The sequence below is a fragment of the Microtus pennsylvanicus genome, chromosome 3 (genome assembly GCF_037038515.1).
Source record: "Microtus pennsylvanicus isolate mMicPen1 chromosome 3, mMicPen1.hap1, whole genome shotgun sequence".
Lineage (NCBI taxonomy): Eukaryota > Metazoa > Chordata > Mammalia > Rodentia > Cricetidae > Microtus > Microtus pennsylvanicus.
In genome coordinates, this window is record NC_134581.1 from 55,282,836 (window position 1) to 55,306,746 (window position 23,911).

Below are 23,911 nucleotides of genomic sequence, written 5' to 3' on the forward strand. Positions count from 1 at the left end.
AGCCATCTTTCCAACCCTACTATCTGTATGTTTTAATTTTATTCTATCATTCATTGTATATCAATCAGTATTTCCACAAATTTAAAAATAACTTGGTCAAGGCATGGTAGCACATCTGTAACTTCAACACTCTACAATTCCATTTTTGACTATACAACTAAATCCTGCATCAAGCACACACATGCACTCATTCACAGGAGACAGTATCATTTTCTCTTAAAAATGTTTAAATTTAGCTGGACAATGGTGGCACACGCCTTTAATCCCAGCACTCAGAAGGCAGGCGAATCTGAGTTTGAGGCCAGCATAGTCACAAGAGCCAGTTTCAGGTCAGCCAGGGATACAGAGAAACCCTGTCTTGAAAAACAAAAAGAAAAAAGAAATAATTTTAATTAGACATATTTCTCTTGATTTTTCATTAGCTTGGCTAGAAGACAACTGAGAGTCAATTCTCTCTTCCAGATGGAACCGAGAGACCGAACTCAGGTCAGTAAGCGGGCACATTAAGTGTCTTTACTCATTTGGCCCTCTTGCTAGCTCACCAAAGATAAGGGTCTAGAGAGATGGCTCAGTAGTTAAGAGTAGAAACTTCTCTTGGAAAGGACCTGTGTTTGGTTCCTAGCACCCACAATGGGCAGTTCACAACCACCTAGAATTCTAGCTCCAGGATCTAACACCTCTGGCTTTCATGGATTCTTGCAATGTTGTGGAATATTACTTTAACTGGGAAAAGATGTGTTACATTTGTTTATGCTGTGGAGTATTACTTTAACTGTGTAAGGATATATTATATTTGTTTATTCTGCATTTGTTTAATGATGTAAAGATGTGTGTTTAATTATGAAAAGACGTGTTGCATTTGTTTTACCTTGGCTGCCTACAGCACATGACTGACTGGTCTAGTAAAAAGCTGAACGGCCAATAGCCAGGCAGATAAAGGATAAGGATAAGCCAGGCTGGTGGGCAGAGAGAATAAATAGGCTGGAGAGGAAGAATGAGAGAAGGAGGGAATGAGGGAGATGCCCAGGGCCAGCCAGGCAGTCACCAACCAGACAGACATGAGAAACAATGAAAGTAAGAAGAAAGGTAAAAGGCCCCAAGGCAAAAGTAGATATAGAGAAACAGGTTAATTTAAGTTAAAATACCTAGCCCGAAATGAGCCTAAGCAAGGTCCAGCATTCGTAACTAGTAAGTCTCCATGTTGTGATTTGGGAATTGGTTGTCCAAAAAGAAAAAGCTTGGTACAATCTGCTCTCATCCGTACTTACCCACATACAGAAACATACAAGTGAACAAAAGAAAAAAAAAGAAAACAAAAAAAAAGGAGGGAAACACAAGTGTATACAAAAATAAAATAAACCTTTAAATACATCGCTACTGAGATGCTTCACTGAGGCAAATCTCAGAAAGAATAAAGAGTACAGACAGGACCTGAGGGAGGTGACTTACTTGTAAATCTGTACTCATCCTCCCGTCTTCTTATTTCTAACTCTAAGAAAGGAGATAAAAAGGGCAACATGAAGCATTATATATTTGTTGAGCTTGGGGCAGTCAAAACTGAATGTCTACTTCCTGCCTTCTTCCAAATTCATTTACAGGATGTATTCGCTGTTTTCACCTTTGCATATCACAAACAATTTCTATGCAACATCCTTTCTATTTTAAACAAAACAAAACCAAGCTTAATGATGGTTGCCCAGTTACTAATAGGCACAAAAGTAGGATTTAAAAATTATCTATTTTAAGAGAATAATAATTTAAGTATCATGAGAGTTGAAGTTCTTCATACTATAAATGTTAAATCTTTTGCTCTTCCAGCACCTCACACAATTTAGATATTAATTTAATCACTGGAAAGAATCAGAAAACAGTTGCTGTATGACTAGACTGCACTCTTTGGACCTTATAAAAATGAAAGTCCTAAGTCCACTGCAGGCATGACTACTGCTTTCTAAAAAAAAGGTCAACTCATATTACCACATAACTATTTTGCAATAAGCTCACTAGGTGAACAGTGTCTTCATTAAATCAGTTATATATTTAGTATCTACTAAAAAGCACTTAGCAGAAATGCGCCGGGCAATAGTGGTACAGGCCTTTATTCCCAATACTCAGGGAGGCAGAGGCAGGCAGATGTTTGTGCTTTGAGGCCAACCTGGTCTACAGAGTGAGTCCCAGCCCAGCCAGAGTATGCAAAGAAACCCTATTATGAAAAAAAACGAAAAACAAAAACAACCCATCACACCCCCCCACAAAAACAAACAAACAAACAAATAAATAAATAAAATGCTGGATAATAGACCTAGATGAAACCCTATCATGAAAAAAACCAAAAAACAAAGACAACCCATCAACTCACCTGCAAAAAAAACAAAAACATAAAATGCTAGATTATAGACCTAGATCAGAAACCAGGCCTCCTCAACAACATAATAAAAACCTAAATATTGCCGGGCGGTGGTGGCGCACGCCTTTAATCCTAGCACTTGGGAGGCAGAGGCAGGCCGATCTCTGTGAGCTCAAGACCAGCCTGGTCTACAAGAGCTAGTTCCAGGACAGGCTCCAAAACCACAGAGAAACCCATATTTACATTTAAACTGAATTGTAATTTATATTAAAACATTTTACTACTCTACTGTCCACAGTAAATGAGATTGCATAGTACGATGATACATGTTAGAATCTCAGCTAAATACGAATTACACCGAGAATCACTTAGAAATTTGCCCTCTACCTCACATTCTATAGCTGGGGTCCAAGGAAGAGAGTGTGATGCCGCATTAATTTTTCATCTCCGTGAAGCTCGGACTTAGGCAAATGAAATCCCGTATCTTGAACCCAAAAAAAGAAAAACCACAGTTGTCTAGAGCATTGCAGTGCTCTGTCCACGGTAATCTCAAGAATTCAAGACACTCAATCTCTACTCCAACAGTCTTGTTGGTTTTTGTGGTGCTGGCAATCAAAGGCAGAGGCCTATGAGCACCCGGCAGGTACTCCATACCTGAGCTTCTCACACATCTCCTAAATACACCCTCAAGAAACACATTTTACTTTGTGACTCCAAGTTTTAAGAAACAATACTTACTGAACTAAAAGTTAATGTATTCTGGTATTTCTTATTCTCACCAACTTAAAAAAAAATTAATGCCACTAGAAACCCACCAAAATGATTTCATTATATAAGGAATAATTTAATATGTTGTACTACTGTAAATGAATTTCAGATAAAAGAGTTACAAATAAAGATTAAGCACAGTAATCTATATTTTGGTCAATTAGCAAAAACACTGACCTCTAGGTGTTAATGATGTCTGCTTCTCAACCTCTGCTTGCTGTCTCAGATTAGCTGGAATATTATTATATATTCTCTTATAATGATTATACACGGCAACTGAAAGTACTTTCTTAGCAAACGACTGGCCAACAACATACTTGTCGAGGTAGTTATAAATCTGAAAAATGATTAGGTATGAACAATTCACTGTGAGCCATCATAAAAACAAACACATTACAGAACTACATACTAAACAAATTTGCTTAGAATTTCAAATTTGAAGAAGATTCCCATTAAAAATGAAGTGTCTGGGGCTTGAGAGATGGCTCAGTGGTTAAGAGTGCTTGCTGCTCTTGCAGAGGATTGGAGTTTAGTTCCCAGCCCCCAATCAGGCAGCTTGTAACCACCTCCAAGGAATCCGACACCCTCTTCTGATCTCAGAAGGCACACGCACATGCACACACACATAAACATCCCTACACAATTTTTTTAAAAAGTAATCTTGAAAAAAGATATTCATTTACCTGGATAGCAACTTAAAAGCTTTGTTCTTTCCTTTTTGTAGGGGAAAGAAGTACTGGGAAGCAAACCCAGGGAGACTTGGATGTGGCCTTATATTTTCTACCACTGAGACACACAACTCAGTTTTGTCAATAAAAATTAAAGTTCTGGTTCATACTTCCTATTACCAACTGCTTGGAACCAGACATCAATCTTCTGAGTTTTTAGTGAAGAAGGAACTGTTGAATTGCACGTCTGAAATCCTATTATGTGGTAGGTAGAGGCAGGAGAATCTCAAATTCAAGGACAGACTAAGTGACATACTAACACCTTATCTCTAATAACCACATGCATGCACGCACATATGCAAACACAAGCATACACACAACCTATTAATATTGATAAACTCCTGAAAAGTTAAATCACTATTTCTAGAACTTTGACTCAGATGTATAAAATCTACCATTAGTAAACATATAAAACATTATTTTTGTGTGACCATTACTTTAGCCTTAAATTAATTTTTCAGATCCTACTCGGTCCTTTCAAGTTATAGCTCTGCATTACTAAATTTGCCATAATATACATGGAAACACACATACATGATGCCCTAAACATAGCAGAATACAATGAGGCAGAGAGTGAGGAGTAGTGTTAATTGTGCAGACCATGGAAAGACGGCTAGAACATAGAACAAAGGGTTAAGAAGAGCTCCTGGGTTCTCAAAAAGTACACACCATGTATTCAAAGGAACCAGTGAACACTCTGTCATATTTGACAGGGCCAAATCAGTGTCTGAAATTTCTAGAAAGCATTCATACCATCAAAACTATAGTAACACCTGTAAGGCAGCCCTGAAAGTGAACGTCTGAGCTTCACACACACACTATGAGCTCATGTATGTGCACATTTACATACACACACCAGTTAAATAAAAAATTAATAAACTCATAGAGCTAGGCACAGTATATATGGCCATAATACTAGCACTTTAAGGTGAAGGCTACCGGATCAGAAGCTCATCTTCAACTACATAGGGAGTTCAAGGTTAACCTGGGCTACATGGAATATGGGTCTCAAAACAAAAACAACCAAAAAGGTAAAAAAAAAAAAAAACCTTATAAACTTATTTAGATAGTGTTGGGATTTAACATAAACAGAAGAGTGAAGCAATAGAATATCTTCAGGATAAAGACATTGTCTCTAAGATTGGGAAAAGCTGTCTACCTTTTTGGGCGGCGGAGGTGGCTTCTGCTGGAACGCCAACTTCACGGCCTCAGCTGCCGACTCTGGTTCTTTAACTATGCTTTTCTTTGAGTCTGCTTCTGACAGCACAACGAAAAAGTGATGACATTTTTCACACTTGACGAACCGGGTGGAAGCTGAAAATGGAAGGTCAAGAGAGAAAATACAGTTTATCTTAAAATCTTGCTGAATGTGTGGCTCGTCAACAGCCTTGGCTGGTTGGCATTTTGTCCAATGGGTGTGGCAGCATGTGGCTGCAATCTCAGCACAAGAAGTTGAGCAGGACCGAAAATTCAAGGTCGTACTGAGCACACAGCTAAAGTCCAGCTTAAGCTAGAAAGTAAGGCCCTTACCAAAACAAAATCAACAACAAAACTGGGCAAGCAAGATGGTTAATAGGTTAAGTTTGCACTTCTAAGCCTAAATCCAATTGTTAGAACCCACATGGTAGGAAGGAACCGACTGTCAAAGACATGCTCTGGTCTCTAGACATGCACACACATAAAAGAAATGTATTAAATACAAACTATTTTATTGATTTCCACTAGGTTCTTTTCCTGATCTAATATTCATTAAGAAAGCTGGTTGCAATTCAACTGTTAATTTACTAGAGATATTTTTTTTAGAGATAATTTTTAAAACTAGTCTGATTAGAGATAATTTTAAAACTAGTTTGATCACATGGACTATTTACTGAAAGACTTGAATGAACTGTGACAGGAGTCTAAGCAGATTTTCTTTATTTTTTTTTTAATGAAAATTTTCAATACTTCAGTTGAGATAAAACGATTTTAACCATTGAAAATATAAGAGATACATTTTCCCCCCTCAGACAGGATTTCTGTGTAGCCCTGGCTGTGCTGGAATTTCCTCTGTTGATCAGGCTGGCCTTGAATTCAGAGAAGCCCCGCCCCCCACCTCCTGAATGCTGGGATTAAAGGTGTGAGCTACCACCCACTGGCAAGATGATACACTCTTTAGCTATCTTGCACATATGAACATCTCTAAAACTTTCACTTAGTAAATGTATAAACTTGCCGGGTATGGTGGTGTGGTGGCGCTCACCTTTAATCCCAGCACTCAGGAGGCAGATCTCTGTGAGTCTAAGGCCAGCTTGGTCTGTAAGAGCTAGTTCTAGGACAGGCAAGACTGTTACACAGAGAAACCTAGTCTTGGGTAAAAAAAAAAAAACATAAAATAATGACAAAATAAATGTTAGTCATTTAAGTCAAACACAACTTTTAAATGCAAAACAAAAGCAGATAAAAGGATTAAAATTAAAAGTCTAAAACATCAGTATGGTCTTCAATCCCAGTCCCAGGAAACTCTAAAAGCAGTATGAAACATCCTATATAAACATAGAAAATAATATAGAACTGGTATTTCTGGGTAGTATATGACTATGGACTGTTTGTTTCTACAGGAAAGATATTAAAAGAAAACAAAAGAAAAAATTGGTGGGAACCTCTCTCCTTTCAAAAAAATTTTTTAAATAACTACACATAGATTACCAGGAAAAAATGGCACCTAAACCTCCACAAAATAAATTTAAAAATGTTTAATTCTACATCTTAAAAATAAATTCCAGAGGTGGTGGCACTTGTCTTTAATCCCAGCACTCGGAAGGCAGATCTCTGAATTTGAGACCAGTCTGGTCCACAGAGTGAGTTCCAGGGATATACAAAGAAATTCTATCTCAAAAAAGCCAAAAGCAAATAAATAAATCCTAGTTAATTTGTGTGTGAGCGCATGCAACACGTGCGTGTGTGCACTGTGCACACCCATGTACACATACAGGCCATGCATAGAGACGGGGGCGGGGGGAGCAGAAGAGGGTGTCAGACCCTCTGGTGCTAGAGTTCCAGGTGGTTATAAGTCACTGAATGTAGGAGCAGGAATCTGAACTTGGATCTTCTGGAAGTGTTGCAAACTTTCTTAACCATTTGTGTTTCCATTTTGAAACACAAAGCCAATTAGGAATACACGCTGGGGGAAAGTAGAAGTAGGTTAACCCAAACTAAACATGCATGAAAAACTTACAGAAGCCCACTACTTTGTAAGCTCATTTTTAAAATGTAATTTTGGAGCTAGAGAATGGCTCAGTGACTAAGAATGCTTACTGCTTTTCCAAATGGCCCGAGTTCATCCCTAGTAGCCACATGGCAGTTCAGCAGTCTATAGCACCACGGGGATCTACCTCTCTTCGGGTTTATTGGGCTCCTGTGCACAAGTGTTACATATAAGCCCAAAATACATACATAAATTTTTAACTTAATCTTAAATATAAATTTTAAAAGTGTAAACATAGATACCCTGCATGGGTGAACAATGAAAATTCTAATGCTAGGTGGGGGATATCTCCTTTATGAGTCAGTCAGGGAGAGCCCAGATCCCCCCGCAAAACAAACCAGGCCACTGCCATTACTCTTGGTTAATCACTAAAACTAGAGGGTACAGCCATAATGCCAAGAACATAGCACTTGATTATGGGACATAGAGAAATCAAGCTGGAACTGACCTGAAAACTTCCTCTGTACTAGCTGGCTTTCACAGTACCAGAAGGTGCTATGCAGGCCACTGGGGCAATTACCTTGTGGAAAATCTGCATGCTAGAAAACTGACATCTCAGTAAGTTGTACCCACTAGCGCAGCAGTGGCTCAAAGGTAATGATAATAACTAACATCTTCTGACTTGGATTTGAAGCCTGTTCCAGAAGAAGGAACTCATGCCTGGCCAAAAACCCATGACTTCAGAGGTCAAAGGTCCTAGGAGGGGAAATTTGCTACTTTTGTTTTGATAAAAGGCCACGATGTCAAACAGGATTCTCAACATTTGTTTATACACAGATTACTATTTTCCTAATCTTCACCAGGGAAGCTCTTCCTTATGGCTTATGGTGATCAGCAGTTAATGCCAAGTCTGATAAATATCCATATAAATAAAATAATTTTTAGAAACTACTCTCAAAAATGATTCCTTAAAAAACAAAACAAACCTTTAAAAAAGATATTCTATTAAAACAACAACAAACCTTTGTTTTGTTCTAGGAACAAACTAAGAAAGGATTGACTCCATACTTTGTATTTACCAACACCTATAAATGTTTAAAGAAATATCAAAGTCATCAAATCCACAATTAACACAAGTTCAAATATGTAATCACCATTTCCCATTAAAGAGAAAAGAGTGCGCATATTTTACAATGAGGCGCAGGTTCACAGTTACTGATCGTAAAGAGGGCAAGGACTAAAGGGCAGAGAAGCGTCTCATCCAGTTCAGGCTGTGTGACAGGAAAATCTGGCTTGAAAACAGAAGACCAAAATACTTCTCTGTGGAAATTAGGTCAAAGGGAAAGAGATTAGACACTAACATATCTCTTTGGTGCTTGATATTGAAAGGCTGCTTAAATTTAATCTGAGGGTCGCGCAGTGGTGGCACACACCTTTATCTAAGGACCAGGGAGGCAGAAGCAAGCAGATCTCTGTCAATTCCAGGCAAGCCTGGTCTAGAGTGAGTTCCAGGGCAGGCAGGGCTACAATTTTACTTATTAAAATACTATGGAGGTGACATGAATTATAAGGCATAATTTTTAACTCTTAGAAATACCCTTAAAAGTTGATCACACATCCCCATGTTCTGAAAGCCTAAGCAGAGCACGGGGGGGGGTTGGGGGGAGTAGACCATTGATGTGACTCAGAGTTGGTAAAAGTACATGCTGTCAAGATTGATGACCTGAGTTTGATCCCTGGGACCCACATAAAGGTAAAAAGAGAAAACCAACCCCTTCAAACTTAATCTTTGTTCTGTGTGACCCTGTGTGACCACACACGTGCACACACAACAAACAAATAAATGAGTGTAATGAAAAAAAATTTAAGGAAGTGGGAAAGAAGAAAGTCAGTAGACTGCTGGCATTCTTTCTTCTGTTTCTGGTGGGCCATAAAATGAATTGTTCTTTTCACATGTTCCCATTTCCATAGTATTCTTGTCCAAGTACACTGAGCCAAGTAACAAGGACTGAATGTTCTGAAACCATGAGCCAAAAGAAACCCTTCCTCTTTTTAAGTTGTTCTGTTAGCACTTTGACACCTGACACGGATACAGAGTACAGTAGCTGCAACAGAGACCACATGGTCCACAAGCCCTGAACTATTTATTTACCGTTTGTCCTTTTCCTGTAAATGTTTGTTTACTGGGCTATGTTTGTTTGTTTGGTTGGTTTTTTGTTTGTTTTCAAGACAGGGTTCTCTGTAGCTTTGGAGACTGTCCTGGAACTAGCTCTTGTAGACCAGGCTGGCCTCGAACTCACAGAGATCCGCCTGCCTCTGTCTCCCAAGCCTACGATTAAAGTCGTGCGCCACCACCGCCCTGCACTATACTATGTTTAAAAGAAACTGTGAAGCAAGCATATGGCCATGGGCCTAGTACAGAGCCTTTAACAACAGAAACAATCTCATTTAAAAATGAAGTCTTCAGATGGTCATTCATCTAGCCAAAGAACACCCACAAATGGCAAAAACCTAGGAAGATACTAGACACTATAGGTCATTAGTAAAATGCAAATTAGAATCTTACAATGAGTCATAAGGGCAGTGATCTGACAAAGCAGAGGACAGCAATTCTCAGACTCTAGAATTTTATTGTGTGATGTCAAATTAGTCTAGGAAACTTCATTATTCAGTTCTACATCTTCCACTTTAGATTCTGATCCAAATTAAATTTCATTCAGATTGATTCTCTTTTTACCAGTGAAAGCCATGAAGAATAGCTTTTATATACAAACTGTGCAACAGGGCTACTTAATAAATATTTATTAGAAACAGGGTATGGTGGCACACACCTTAAATCCCAGCATCAGGAGGCAGAAGCAGGTGGATCTCTTGAGTTTGAGGCCAGCCCGGTCTATAGAGTGAGTTCTAGGACAATCAGAGCTACGTAGAGACTATCTCAAACATAAAAGTCTTCCCAAAACTGTAAAAATATGCCATGTATAGTACTTTCTTTTTTTTAAAATATTTATTTATTTATTTATTATGTATACAATATTCTGTCTGTATGCCTGAAGGCCAGAAGAGGGCGCCAGACCTCTTTACAGATGGTTGTGAGCCACCATGTGGTTGCTGGGAATTGAACTGAGGCCCTTTGGAAGAGCAGGCAATGCTCTTAACCACTGAGCCATCTCTCCAGCCCCCCATGTATAGTACTTTCACATGGTACTGAATTAATATTAAATATGAAAATGCAACTAAAGTATTGATATTAGAGTTAAAATGTACAATGAGGCATGATTATAATCCTATAGTTAGTAGGATGAAATGGTGTTCAAGTGGTTACACAGCAAGATGGTCTCAAAACACAGGGAAGAAGGAAAGGAGACAGACAGAAGGAAAGGGAAGGAAGAGGAAAAAAGAATGAAGGAAGGGGAAAGAAAAACAAGGGAAGAAACCTTTGACAGTGACACATAGGACACACACTGAAATGAGGCAGTATAATTTTCCCTCGACTGTGATCAGCTCGACAGCACGCAGGCAATGAGTCATGTGACGTAATGCACATTGCTCTTATAGTTCAGGGCACTATCAGTAGGATGACTGATTTCTTCTTTCAGTGTCTGAATCATTCGTAATCAAACATTTCCTAAAACTGAGGTGTTATCTGCTCTGGTACATCAGTACCCACAGAAGAAAATTGGTACGTATTTGAAGAATGTAACAATATAGTATAAATAAGTTTTGGTTTTCCTAAAACCCAGTGGATATACACAAGAAAACTCACAAAACTAAAATTTGAAATAAACACTTTGAAGCAAATTAAGCAAGCAAATACTTTATCTCTTATGGTACAAAGTCCTAACTATTCTGAGGATTTCTAGTGTTTTAGGACATTCACTGAATCACTAAAGCTCACAGCAAAAATAATTCTGGTTTCTAATTCCTATACATCCAATAACTTACAGAAAAAGGGGAAAGAAAACTCAAATACTTACACACAAAGGTCTCCACATGGGTGCACAAGTCGCCACATTTAGGACAGCGAAGCTGGTTTCCTCCTTTCCCAGAATTCCCAGAACCTGATTTCTTACTGCTTCCTTCACTCACTGATTTCTAATGTTCACAAAATAGAAAGACAGTCAATCTTGGTTTCAAGACACCATTTTATATGTAGTTTAACTAGAAACAGTAATTTGCATTAATCTTTTTATTTTAATTTTTAATTTTGGTTTTTCGAGACAGGATTCTCTGTAGCTTTGGAGCCTGTCCCGGAACTAGCTCTTGTAGACCAGGCTGGCCTCGAACTCACAGAGATCCGCCTGCCTCTGCCTCCCAAATGCTGAGATTAAAGGCATGCACCACCACTGCCCAGCTGCATTAATCTATTAGTAGTTTGTATCTACTGCCACTGGTGTCAGTAAGATCTACCATAAAAATCTAGTAAGTTCCAGTTTAGCACATGTAGTTATCTAAAAGCCATTTTGAAAATATATAATCTATATTAACATGAATATTAAATGCCTTTCTTTCAAGAATTCTAAGTATGCTGGGCAGTGGTGGTGCACGCCTTTTATCCCCGCAGAAGGCAGAAGCAGAAGGATCTTTTTGAGTTTGAGGCCAGCCTAGTCTACAAGAGCTAGTTCCAGGACAGGCTCCAAAGCTACAGAGAAACCCTGTCTCGAAAAAACCTTAAAAAAAAAAAAAAACCTCTAAGTACAAGGAGAGGAATGTTACTCTATGTAAAGTAATTTTTTGATGAAATTGAGAACTATTATCATAACAGGAAGAAACTTTTAACATTCTGTTTTAGTTCTGTAGCTCAGGCTGGCCTCAAGTATAATGGAAATTCTCTTGCTCCAACCTATCGAACACTGAGATTATAGGCATGAGCCACCAGCCTGGCTTATTCTGACGAATAAATTTTTCATCTCATTTTAAAAAGCCATCATTTTACCTACTCCAAAGTCATCACTACGACAAAACCTTTTATAAACTATTATAAATAACTTTTTAAAACCTCATCTCAAATGGGAAAATTTTACCAACTACGCAGTTATTGCCAGGATTATGTATAGAAATGAAAATGTTCTAGGACTTAGTTTATATGTATGTATGTATACACACACACAAAATAGTTCTGGTATGTTAAATTCACACACTGAAAAACAGTAACATGACCTCAATAAATCACTAATCATCCACTTATTAGTTTCAGTACAGCTGGACAGCAAATAGAGAAGTCTAAGATTTTTAGATAGAGGACAAACAGGTCTTTTTTTTTTAATCTTTAATTTTTATGTGTATGGTTTTTTTTTGTCTGCACATGTCAACACACAACATATATGTAGTGCCTGTGGAGACCAGAAGAGGGCATCACATCCCCTGGAACTAAAGTTATTCAGTTGTGAGCTGCCATGTAGGTACTAGGAATTAAAGCTCAATCCTCTGGGAAAGTAGCCACCTCTTAACCACTTATCCACTAACCCATCTCTCCATAAAGCCCATAAAGTGATGTTTATACCAGCATAAGTTAGAGTTGTGTATGAAAGCAGGAAATGTCTAATCCCCACTCAGCCCTACAAGTGGTTATTTAATGACACTTTACTCTTGGGGATGTTAGCACTTTACTTACCGCTTACTAAGTACAATGATTATACAAGTATTGTACGGTACAAATTAAGCACTGAATAAGCTGGGCATGGGGGCACCCAGGAAGCTGAAGTGAGAGGATTCCATAGCAAGATGCAGGACAGCCTAAGTCACACAGACATTGCCTTAAAAAGCCACAACAAACAAATAAAATACAAAATAAGATCAAGTTAAACTTTTATGCAATTCATATTTCATATTGTTTTATGTAATTCCTATTTCTCTCTTTCTCTCTCTCTCTCTCTCTCTCTCTCTCTCTCTCTCTCTCTCTCTCTTTTTTTCTTGAGACAGGGTTTCTCTGTGTAACAGTCCTGGCTGTCCTGGAACTTGCTTTGTAGACCAGGCTGGCCTTGAATTCTCATATCCGCCTGCTTCTGCCCCCCAAATGCCAGGATTAAAGGTGTGTGCCACCACTGCCCGGCATAATTCATATTTCTTACAGAATACATTTAAGCTAATATGTAACACTATTATTATATTTAGCCCTTTAAAGGTAAGAAATTGTAAACTAGGTGGTGGCGGCACACACCTTTAATCCCAGCACTCAGGAAGCAGAGGCAGGAGGATCTATCTCTGTGAGTTCGAGGCCAGCTTGGTCTGTAATAGTTAGTTCCAGGACAGGCTCCAAAGATACAGAGAAACCCTGTCTCGAAAAACAAAGAACAAAAAAACAAACAAAAAACCAAAACCAAACAAACAGAAAGGTGGGAAATATATAGATGTCAACAAAGACAAAAATAACCTTATTTCCATCTCCGGAGCCATCTTTGGTTGCCCCATCTTTTGAGGCAAAGTATGCTGGTGTTTCTGAAAAGTTTCTAAAAGGAGCTCTGCGCAGGATCTGAGTGTCCAAGGTCCCCAGTCTTCCTAAAATTGGCACATGAATGCGCCCACAAGAAATACCTGGAGGGAGAAAGAATTCTGTTAATTTTCATACCAAACACTGGTATGCCTGAATAAATTCCCATAGGGACTGGAGAGAACACTCAATGGTTAACAGATTGGCTTCTATTTTAGAGGGCCTGGGTTTGATTCCCAGTACCCACATGGAGGCTTACAACCACCTATAATTCCAGTTCCAGGGGTTCCAATGGCCTCTTCTGGCCTCTGCAGGCACCAGGCACACACACACAGCACACTTACACACACAAGTAAAAAATACACACATAAAATAATAGTAAATCTTAAATAAAACCCTGGTAAATAAATGTTTAACCAAAGAGGGCTGAGAAATGCTAGCTTTCACAGCAAAGCTACACACCAACGCAGAAAAGAATAACCCTGTCAGAGGCATAACAAGTCAGGCCTCTGAATGATCCCAGCAATTTTTTTTCAGATCAGTTTTCAGATAAATCCTTTAAAAAGTGAGCAAGATCAGCTGAGCAGTGGCACATACTTTTAATCCCAGCATTTGGAAGGCAGAGAGACAGATGGCTCTCTGCGAGTTTGAGGCCAGCCTTGCTATGGGACAAGGGTCTTTCATCCTGTCACTTGTATTTTTAATAAAATGCTGAGTGGCAAGTAGCCAGGCAGGAAGTATAGACGGGGTGACCAGGCAAGAAGTATAGGTGGGGCAATGAGAACAGGAGAATTCTGGGAAGAGGACACAGCCCACAGTCGTGACCCAGCCACAGAAGAAGCAAGATGTGATTGCCTCGCTGAAAAAGGTACCAAGCCACATGGCTAACATAGACAAGAATGGGCTAGTTTAAGATGTAAGAATTAATAAGAAAAGCCTGATCTACTAGGCCGATCAGTTTATGACTAATGTAGACCTCTGTGTGTTTATTTGGGACTAAACGGCTATGGGACCTGGTGGGACAGAAACCTCTGTCAACACAGCCTGGTCTACAAACTGAGTTCCAGGACAGCCAGGACTATTACACAGAGAAACCTTGTCTCCAAAAACTAAACAACCCCCCAAAAGTGAGCAAGACCATGTAAGTCATAACCTGTGGTTCTTTTAAATAGGACAGGCGTTCAACACTTGCTTTACCTGTAGGTGTTTGAAAAAATGCTTTATAATTTAAATGCTATATTTGTGCTTTTTGTATATTATTTCTATCTTTGAGAATAAGCATATCATAGCAACTCTATATTGGTTACCCAGGGGGAAGTTTCACTTTCAAAAATTACATGCTTTTCCATTTACATGAGGTTCTCAGTAGAAAATCTGAGACAGTCTTTAGAATGGTGGTTGTTAGGGTTGAAGGAATTGATGGTTTTGGTTGGACAGAGTTTACAAAATGAAAGGGTTGTAGACATGGATGGTGTTAATGGTTGAACACTGTAAATGTACAGCTGGCAAGACGGCTCAGCAGGTAAAGGTTATGTGCAATCTTGGAGAATGGAGTTTGATTCCTGGAACCCCCATCAAGATCAAAAAAGAAAACTGACTCTACAAAGATGTCCTCTGGCTTTCACAGATGTGTCATGGCATATAAGCCCACAAGCACACATCATAGAAACACATAAATAACACTTTTAAAAATATTTAACACTACTAAATTATACATTTTAAAATGGTGAAGATAGGCGAAGAATGTCAGTGCACTTTTAATCCCAGTCCCTGACACATACTAAGTTCAAGGCCATCTTGAGCTACACAAACACAGGCACACACCCACACCCCAACCAAGCCAGGTGCACACATTCCTGTAGCTTGTAAAGCTAGCACTCAGGAAACTAAGGCTGGAGAATTCCTATCTGGAGGCTAGACTGGGCCCATCCTTTTTGTTGTTGTTTTGTTTTGTTTCAAGACAGGGTTTCTCAGTAGCTATGGGCCAGTCCTAGAATTTGATCTATAGACCAGGCTGGCCTTGAACTCACAGAGATAGATCCACTTGCCTCTGCAAGTGCTGGGACTAAAAACATGCGCCACCATTTAAAAAAAAAAAGCAATAATTTATTTATTTATTTATTTATTTATTTGGGTTTATTGAGACAGGGTTTTTCTGTGTGGTCCTGGCTGTTCTGGAACTCACTCTGTAGACCAGGCTGGCTTTGAACTCAGAGATCCGCCTGCCTCTGCCTCCCAAGTACTGGAATTAAAGACATGTGCCACCACCACCCCAGCTGGGCTTGTCTTAAAAAATAAGGCTAGAATGGTAGGGCAGGCTTATAATCCTAATACTTAGGTAGTACAAGAGGATTAGTCCAAGGTCATAATCAGCTATATACTGAGTTTAAAACCAGCAAGGACTAAAGATTCTATCCCTCCTTATCCCCCACCCAAAACAGGGTTTCTTTGTGTAGCCCTTGGCTGTCCTGAAACTCACTTTGTAGACCAGACTGGCCTCAAACTCTCAAACTCAGAGATCTGCCTGCCTCTGCCTCCCGAGTGCTGGGATTAAAAGCACACGCCACCACTGCCAGGCTTATATTCCTCTCTTGATGGACATTATATTGTTCTTGAGATGTCTTCTTTCACCTTTTGCTCTTCTTCTTCTTCTTTTTTTTTTAGGACACATGTAGCCCTACCTGAACTGGAGTTCAATATGTAGAATGTTGACTGAGTTTTCTGTCCTGCCCGTTTCCAGCAGTCGTTAAGTCCCAAAGAATCACACAAAGGTCTATGTCAATTATAAACTGATTGGCCCAGTATCTCAGGCTCTTATTAATTCTTATAACTTATATTAGCCCATAATTCTTGTCTATGTTGGCCACGTGGCTTGATACCTTTTTCAGTGAGGCAGTCACATCTTGGGTCCTGTGAGTCTGGTAACAACTGCAGACTGAGCTTTCCTATTCCCAGAATTCTCCTCTCGTCACAACCTATACTTCCTGTCTGGCTACTGGCCAATCAGCATTTTTTGTTTGTCTGTTTGTTTTTCGAGACAGGATTTCTCTGCAGTTTTGGAGCCTGTCCTGTAACTAGCTCTTGTAGACCAGGCTGGTCTCGAACTCACAGAGATCCGCCTGCCTCTGCCTCCCAAGTGCTGGGATTAAAGGCGTGCGCCACCACCGCCAGGCTGGCCAATCAGCATTTTATTAAAATACAACTGACAGGGTACAGACCATTGTCTCACAGCAGTAGACCATGCTGATCTTGACTTGACTCAGAGATTTCCCTTGATTATGCCTCCTGAATGCTGGGATTAAAGGTATGCACCACCACACCTGACTTCTTTTTCTTTTTCCTAATTTATTATTATTGTGTATCTATGGATGAGGTGCAGGTGTGGGCGCACAGGCCATGGTGTTTATGTGGGGTCAGAGCACAACTTTGTACCGTCAGCTCCTTCTGCCTTTAGCTGGGTTTCAGGGAACAAACTAAGATCAAAGAGGTGAATGGCCTTCGATTAAACAAAATTGTATTCTACTTCAGTACTGTGGTTCTACTAAGAACCTTCCATAAGCCAACAGTCTGTAGTGAGTCGCTAAGGTGGCTTCCTAGCAGTTTACCAAAGTGCTGTTAGGAGGTACGAAATAACAATGAAAGTGGCAGAGGAGAGAATAATGTTACATTTAAGAAAACATTTATCTCTCTTTTTTTCATTATAAAATTCTGAACTCACTCTTTAAATTTTATTTTCATGTGATCATGGATTTGCTTGTTTAAGTATACAGTGTTCCCAACGCAAAAACCAATGCAACCAAACAGAGTCACCACAGAAACACTAGCAGAAAAAATAATTCATGTGTCATTTAAAGTTAAGGATTTTTCTTTTTGAGGGGGGGGGGGTTCAAGACAGGGTTTCTCTGTAGCTTTTTTTGGAGCCTGTCCTAGAACTAGCTCTTGTAGCCTAGGCTGGCCTTGAACTCAGAGATCTGCCTGCTTCTGCCTCCCAAGAGATTAAAGGTGTGTGCCACTACCTGGCTAGTTAAGGATTTCTTTACTGAAACTTTTAGTATGGTACTATAATACCATACTAAATTTTAACATGCTGTAATCTATGACTATGAACCAAGATGTCAAGCCAGGTAACAGGTGGTTCTCAAACTCAAGTTTGCATCAGTATTGCCTGATATGTTTGTTAAAACACACTGCAGGCACTCCTCACAGGTTCTATGGAAGGCTGGAGGCAAGACCCAAGAATGACCTTCTAACAACGTCCCAGGTTGATGCTATGCTGATGCTGCCGCCGATGCTACTGCCTTGGGACTGTACTTCAAAAACAACTGTACTAAACAAAGAGGCCATTCACTGATCACAGAAAATATAAGGCACTACAGCAAATTCATCAGGAGGTTCAACTCTTTTTTTTGTGACATGAAACCCATATACTCTGGTGAAATTCTTGGACAGATTTCAGATTTTTTGAATACACACTACAAAATACATAGCAAAGAAAATTTACTATGCTAAGGAAGATAAAAAGAATTAAGGCTTAGTGGCATAGGACTATTACGCACCCAAGAGGCTAACGCAGGGACCAGTGAAATGGCTCAGTGGGTAAAGACATTTGTGACTACTGTAACAAACTTGAGTTCCACCCCTGATTCCCAGAAAGTGAAAGAAAGGAACTATTCCCACAATTTTCCTGACTGTCACAATACAGTGTTATGATATATGTATACGCATTCACCCACACACATACAAATAAATAAAACTTCTTTTTAAAAAAGAATGTTGTTTTAAGGAAGGCCAAAAAAGCAAGATTTTTAGATCCAAGTCAGCCCAAATTGTAATATGAAAATGTATGATTCTGGGCTGGAGAGTTGGCTCAGAGGTTAAGAGCATTGCCTGCTCTTCCAAAGGTCCTGAGTTCAATTCCCAGCAACCACATGGTAGCTCACAACCATCTGCAATGGGGTCTGGTGCCCTCTTCTGGCCTGCAGACATACACACGGACAGAACATTGTATACATAATAAATAAATATTTTTTTAAAAAAAGAAAATGTATGATTCTGACTGGTGACGAATTCATAGATACTTCTAAAAGTATGATCTGTCACCTACCTTGATAATTAAGGAAAATGCCATTTTTCTGTTAAAAATTATTGGAAACAAGGTTTTAAAAAATCTGATTCCTATCTACGGAACCCCTGAAGGGCTCATGAACTACATGTGAAAAACCCCTGAAAGCCAGGGAAACATTTCTGTCCATTTTGCAACACTGTTGGCAGCAATGATAAAAACCAGTTAAAAGTTAAACCATCTATGAACACCTGTCATACAGATAAAGCCTCGTCGGTATCAGAGCAGCTGCCTATTAAAATAGCTTTGGGGGTTGAGGCAGGAGGATGGCAAGTTCAAGGCCTGCCAGGGTTACAAAGTGAATTCAAGGCTAGTCTAGAGAACTTGGTGAAGCCCTAACTCAAAACAAAATACTCTTAAAGGGCCAAGCGTATACCTTGGTGATAGAGCACTTGCTTAGCATGTGTTAAGTCCTTGGTTCTCTCCCACTATGGCAAAAACAAACAAAACAAAAAGAAATATGAAAAGCCAGGTATTGTGGTGTATGTCTGTAATTCACAGCTGATGCAGGAGTTTGACAACAGCTCAGACACAATGAGTTCCAGGAAAGTCTCAGCTACAGAGTGAAACCTTGTCTTAAAGACATAAGAAAGTAACTTACTCAGTTTTTAATTTTTAAAAATGTGTATGGGCATTTTATCTACATGTAATCTATGCAACACATGTGTGCCTGGTGCCCAAGGAAGCCCGAAGAGGGTGTTGGATCCTTAGAACTGAAGTGGAGTTACAGACAGTATGACCTACCATGTGAATGCTGGGAATTGAACTTGGATCCTTTGGAAGGGCAGCCAGTGCTCTTCAGAGCTATATCTTCAGCCCAAATTTTATTCAGCTTTTAAGCATTATTAACATACACATTTAATATATATTTAAATGTTCTTTTTTAGGACAAGCTTCCATTCTACAGCTGTTCTATAACTTGAAATCCATGGTGACCCTCCAAAGAGGTCTGAGAGTTAGTTTTATCCAGACTGGTGTGAATACTCTACACAGCTGAGGTTGGCCTTGAATCTGAGATCCCCCATCCCAATACTGCGATCATCCTTGGCTTTCTGCACTTCATTTTGAACTAAGGAGTCTACAAAACTACAAATGATCCAGCTTAAAAAAAAAATCCAATCTATTTAAAATAGCATGAAAGAATGAATAAGAGATAGCAGAATATACTCTCAAAAAAGTTTCAAAAGATGAAAATGATTGCCAATTCTAGTGACAATATTTAAAGTGTATAATAACTGATGAAGTAGAGAATAAAACTAAATCCTCTAAGTTTGACCTCTAACTGCTAACACAAATTGAAAAAGAAAAAAACATTTTAAAAAAAATACCTGCAACTTAACAATTACTATATCAATTTAGGCTTACATTTTTATTTTATGCACTAGTTATTGCTGTGGGACAATGATCTTTTACCCTGTAAAGATCTGTCAGTTGTATCACTTTAATAAAATGCTGATTGACCTGTAGCCAGGCAGGAAGTATAGGTGGAGCGAGGAGAACAGGAGAATTCTGGGCAGTCATAACCCAGATGCAGAGGAAGCAAGATGAGAATGCCTCACTGATAAAAGGTACCAAGCCACATGGCTGACACAGACAAGAATTATGGGTTGATGTAGGATATAAGAGTTAATAAGAAGCCTAAGCTAATAGGCCAACTAGTTTATGATTAATGTAGACCTCTCTGTATTTCTTTGGAACTGAACGGCTGCGGGACCAGGCGAGACAGAAACCTCTGTCAACAAGTTATTGCTTCTTGAGTTCTAAATACTGATTAATAAGGAAAAATAGCATCATTACTATATATAACATTTGATAGTTTTTACTAAGTACATTCTGCTAGCCAAAAAAGATAAAAAAATAAAATAAAAAAAAAAGGCTTGCCAGGTGATGGTGGCTCATGCCTTTAATCCCAGCACTCAGGAGGCAGAGGCAGCTGGGTCTCTGTGAGTTATAGGCCAGCCTGGTCTACAGCATTCCAGGACTGCCAGAGCTGCCAGGGCTGCCAGGGCTGTTACAGAGAAATCCTGTCTTGAAAAAAAATGAAAAAAGAAAAGAAAGAAATCTTAAATGCTTTGAAGGCCAGAGAATATAATTCAACAAGAAAGTGCTTGCCTGGCATCCTCAAGGCCCTGGGTTCAATACTCAGTACAACAACAAAAAAACAGTTTTGAGAAACCTGACTTGCTTGTGAAGGCCCATGACTCCAGCACTCCAGAGGCAAGATGAAGAAATCATGAGTTCAAGGCAGCCTGGTCTACCCAGCAAAACTGCTAAAAATGTTTCATCAATTATTAACTTTGCCCTATTTAATTTATTACAATTTGACTACCAGAAGGAAAGAAAAAGAAGGAAATAGAACTAAAAATTAAGGTAGATGCACTATAATTATAAAATCTATGATCAACATGTTTGACCTCTTTAGTCAGACATTTTTATAAAGTGATATCCTTTCTTTTTGGGGAGTGGGGGATTCAAGACAGAGTTTCTCTATGTAGCCCTGGCTCTCCTGGTACTTATTCTGTAGAGCAAGCTGGCCTGAAACCTCAGACATCCACCAGACTATCTCCGAGTACTGAGACTATCTCAGAGTGCTGGGGTTAAGGTTGTGGGCCACCACCAACACACTGTGACACCCTTTCTACAAGGAATGGTTTCAAAGAAGTCAGAAATTGAAGTTAGATGCAATTTTAATATTCTTTCACCCAAACTCAGGGTCAACACTATCACTGAGTAATTTTAACTGGGCATCAAGTACTTCTGAATGCAGATATTTAAAATGCAAAGTGACCTCATATAGGTCAAGCACATTTAAAATTGGTATCATGTATATATGTATGTATGCATGTATGCTCATGACAGTTCTTTTTCCACCTTGCAGCTCCCAGGGTTGAACTCATAGCTCATGCCTTTATTTGCTGAGTTATCTTTACCACCCACGCGGCAAGTCCATTTAAAATACAGGCATCAGCCAGGAGTGGCATCACACACCCTTAATCCTAGCACTCCAAGGCAGAAGCACACTGAGCTGAATTCAAGGCCAGACTGCTCTACCAAATTAGAGAGATCCACCAGCTTCTGGCCCCAAACTTCCTCCTGTCCAAAACACCCAAAACACATCACCCTCGTTACCGCTTTTGTCGACTTCACCAAATTAAAACATGAAGAATTTACTACTCCTAGCACCAACCAATAAGCCCTCAACAGATGTATCCCAAATAAATGAAGCCTCTGGAATTGGGACATCTACTTGTTGAGGTGTGGCAATGTTTTAAGACTAAATCTTACACTTACATGTCACTTAATACAAAATATTCCCACCCACATTACTTCATTTCACGTGTAGAATAAAATGTCAATTATATATTTAGTAAGCAATGAAGATTTTACAGTTAATCCAAAAACTTAGGAAAACAGGTCTTATTGATCCGAGCCCTCATGAAAAGACGTCTTTAAGATCGCAAAGTCTAACAGGATCTAGCAACAGTCTGATATGCATAGATCTGAGGAAAAGAAAAACAGGTTTCATTCCCGGAATCTCTTGGCAGGTGTTCACAGGCCCTGATGAGTAGAGAAGCAAAGTAAACAAGAGCTACTCTTGGGGACAGATCCCGGCTGTCAAACTGGGGAAGCGGAGAGCTGTTGCTGTGTGTAAGTATTTGAAGAATTCCAGTGGTCGTTTCCCATCTCCCCAGCAGTTTTTCTAAGATTCCAAAGTTTTCCAAATATCTGGAAGACCCGTGAGCTGTGTTTATGTCCTGGCGTCACCGACCGCACAATGACCGTGACACCAAGTGTTGTTGCGCTGCCTGAGTCTAGGGGGCTAGCCAGGACAACGGGGTACCCGGAGGCCCGCAAAAAGTGACAGGCCCGAATAGGACTGAGCGATTGTCACTTTTTAACGACCGAATGCAGCACTCGGTCTCTCTCCCAGAGTTGAGGCGAGATGGCCCCATTCCAGCCACAAACTCTGGAGGCCTGAGAACGCACGGGCGGGCGGCAGCACACGGAGTTTTCCTCAAAAACAGACTGCCAACTACTTCGGAGACTAGCAGCGCCTGGCAGCCCTCATGCCCTCCTCCTCAGGGTCCTCACCGGCCCACTTCCCGAGAGCCCAGAGCGGGCTCCGGCGCGGGATTACTTCGTTACCTCTCTGCGCGGAGGTGAGCGAGGTGGTAAGCAGCCGGGCGGCCGCAGCGCCGCAGGTACAAGCGCCACAGCTGGACATCTCCGCGGGGCCTAGGCCGGGTCTTCACGCCCTGCGGATCTCGGGGGGCTCAGCGGCCCGACGGTGACGCTCGAGGGCTGCGCCCACGGGCTCCGATCCCTTCCGCCGGCTCTATGCTGGCGCAGCGTTTTCGCCACCAGGAAGCCAGGCCCGGACGATCCAAGTGTCCCACGGGCGTCTACTCACCAGAGTAGACACCTTCCCTCCTCCCCTCCCTCCAGCTCTCCCCCATCCCCCGCCTACCCCAGCCGGGGAGCGTGCGCGCGCCTGCGTCCTAGGTCCGGGAGGGGGCGTAGTCCACGCCGCGCGTGCGTAGAGACTAACGCGAAGCTAAAGAATGGGGGCGTTATCCTGGGCACCAATGAGCGCCTTACGGCAAGCAGCGAGCCCAAAGTTATGCGGTCGCGCAACTCCTCAGAAAGTGCCTTTATTCTGGTATTGAAAAGTTTTAGACCCAAAAAGATGCAAGTCAGGAGTTATTCCTACGCGTCTCACAAACAGGGAAAGAAAAAAGGAAAAAAGGTGAGGGCGTTTTTTAAGTGATCCAGACACTGAGAATGTAGTTGGGCCCTAATCCCACATAATAAATACATTACTAAATGGACAGTAACCAACAAGCTCGTGTACTACAAGTTTTTTCCCTCATGGGCTATACAGTCTGGCTTCTTTTATGTTTTTGTTTCCTCACTTGCTGTATAGAAATGCCACCTAATTTCACTCCCGTCCCCAGCAACAACTGTTGGATAGAAACAGCTTTACTGGGGGCTGGAGAGATGGCTCAGCGGTTAAGAGCATTACCTGCTCTTTTAAAGATCCTGAGTTCAATTCCCAGCAGCCACGTGGTGGCTCACAACCATCTGTGATGAGGTCTGGTGCCCTCTTCTGAACTTCAGGGTTACACGCAGAAAGAATATTGTATACATAATAAATAAATAAATAAATAAATAAATAAATAAAAATATATAGGAAAAAAAAGAATCAGCTTTTCTGTTCTTTCAAGCTTAGTGATGACAGTTTTTGGGGACTTCGGGTTTTGTTGTTGTTTGTTTTTGGTTTTGGGTTTTTTTTGGGGGGGGTGCTGTGATGTTGAAGGTTGCTTGTTCG

At 40.3% G+C, this 23,911-nt stretch overlaps 1 protein-coding gene across 2 annotated transcripts in view; it reads right to left on the bottom strand.

The window, feature by feature from the left end:
- The window catches only part of Clpx (caseinolytic mitochondrial matrix peptidase chaperone subunit X), a 45,524-nt gene extending 22,471 nt beyond the window's left edge, over nt 1-23,053 (bottom strand). Inside the window, exons 1-6 of one of the 2 annotated variants that reach the window (XM_075965462.1) lie at nt 22,729-23,044; nt 13,404-13,564; nt 11,008-11,125; nt 5,003-5,157; nt 3,293-3,452; nt 1,450-1,491 (exon numbers count right to left, since the gene is read on the bottom strand). In XM_075965462.1, the coding sequence (XP_075821577.1) occupies nt 1,450-1,491; nt 3,293-3,452; nt 5,003-5,157; nt 11,008-11,125; nt 13,404-13,564; nt 22,729-22,807 (715 nt within the window). In that variant the 5' untranslated portion in view covers nt 22,808-23,044. Of the gene's footprint in view, nt 1-1,449; nt 1,492-3,292; nt 3,453-5,002; nt 5,158-11,007; nt 11,126-13,403; nt 13,565-22,728 lie in introns of both variants that reach the window. The other variant, XM_075965463.1, reaches the window with a different exon arrangement.
- Between the last annotated feature and the right edge of the window lie 858 nt (nt 23,054-23,911).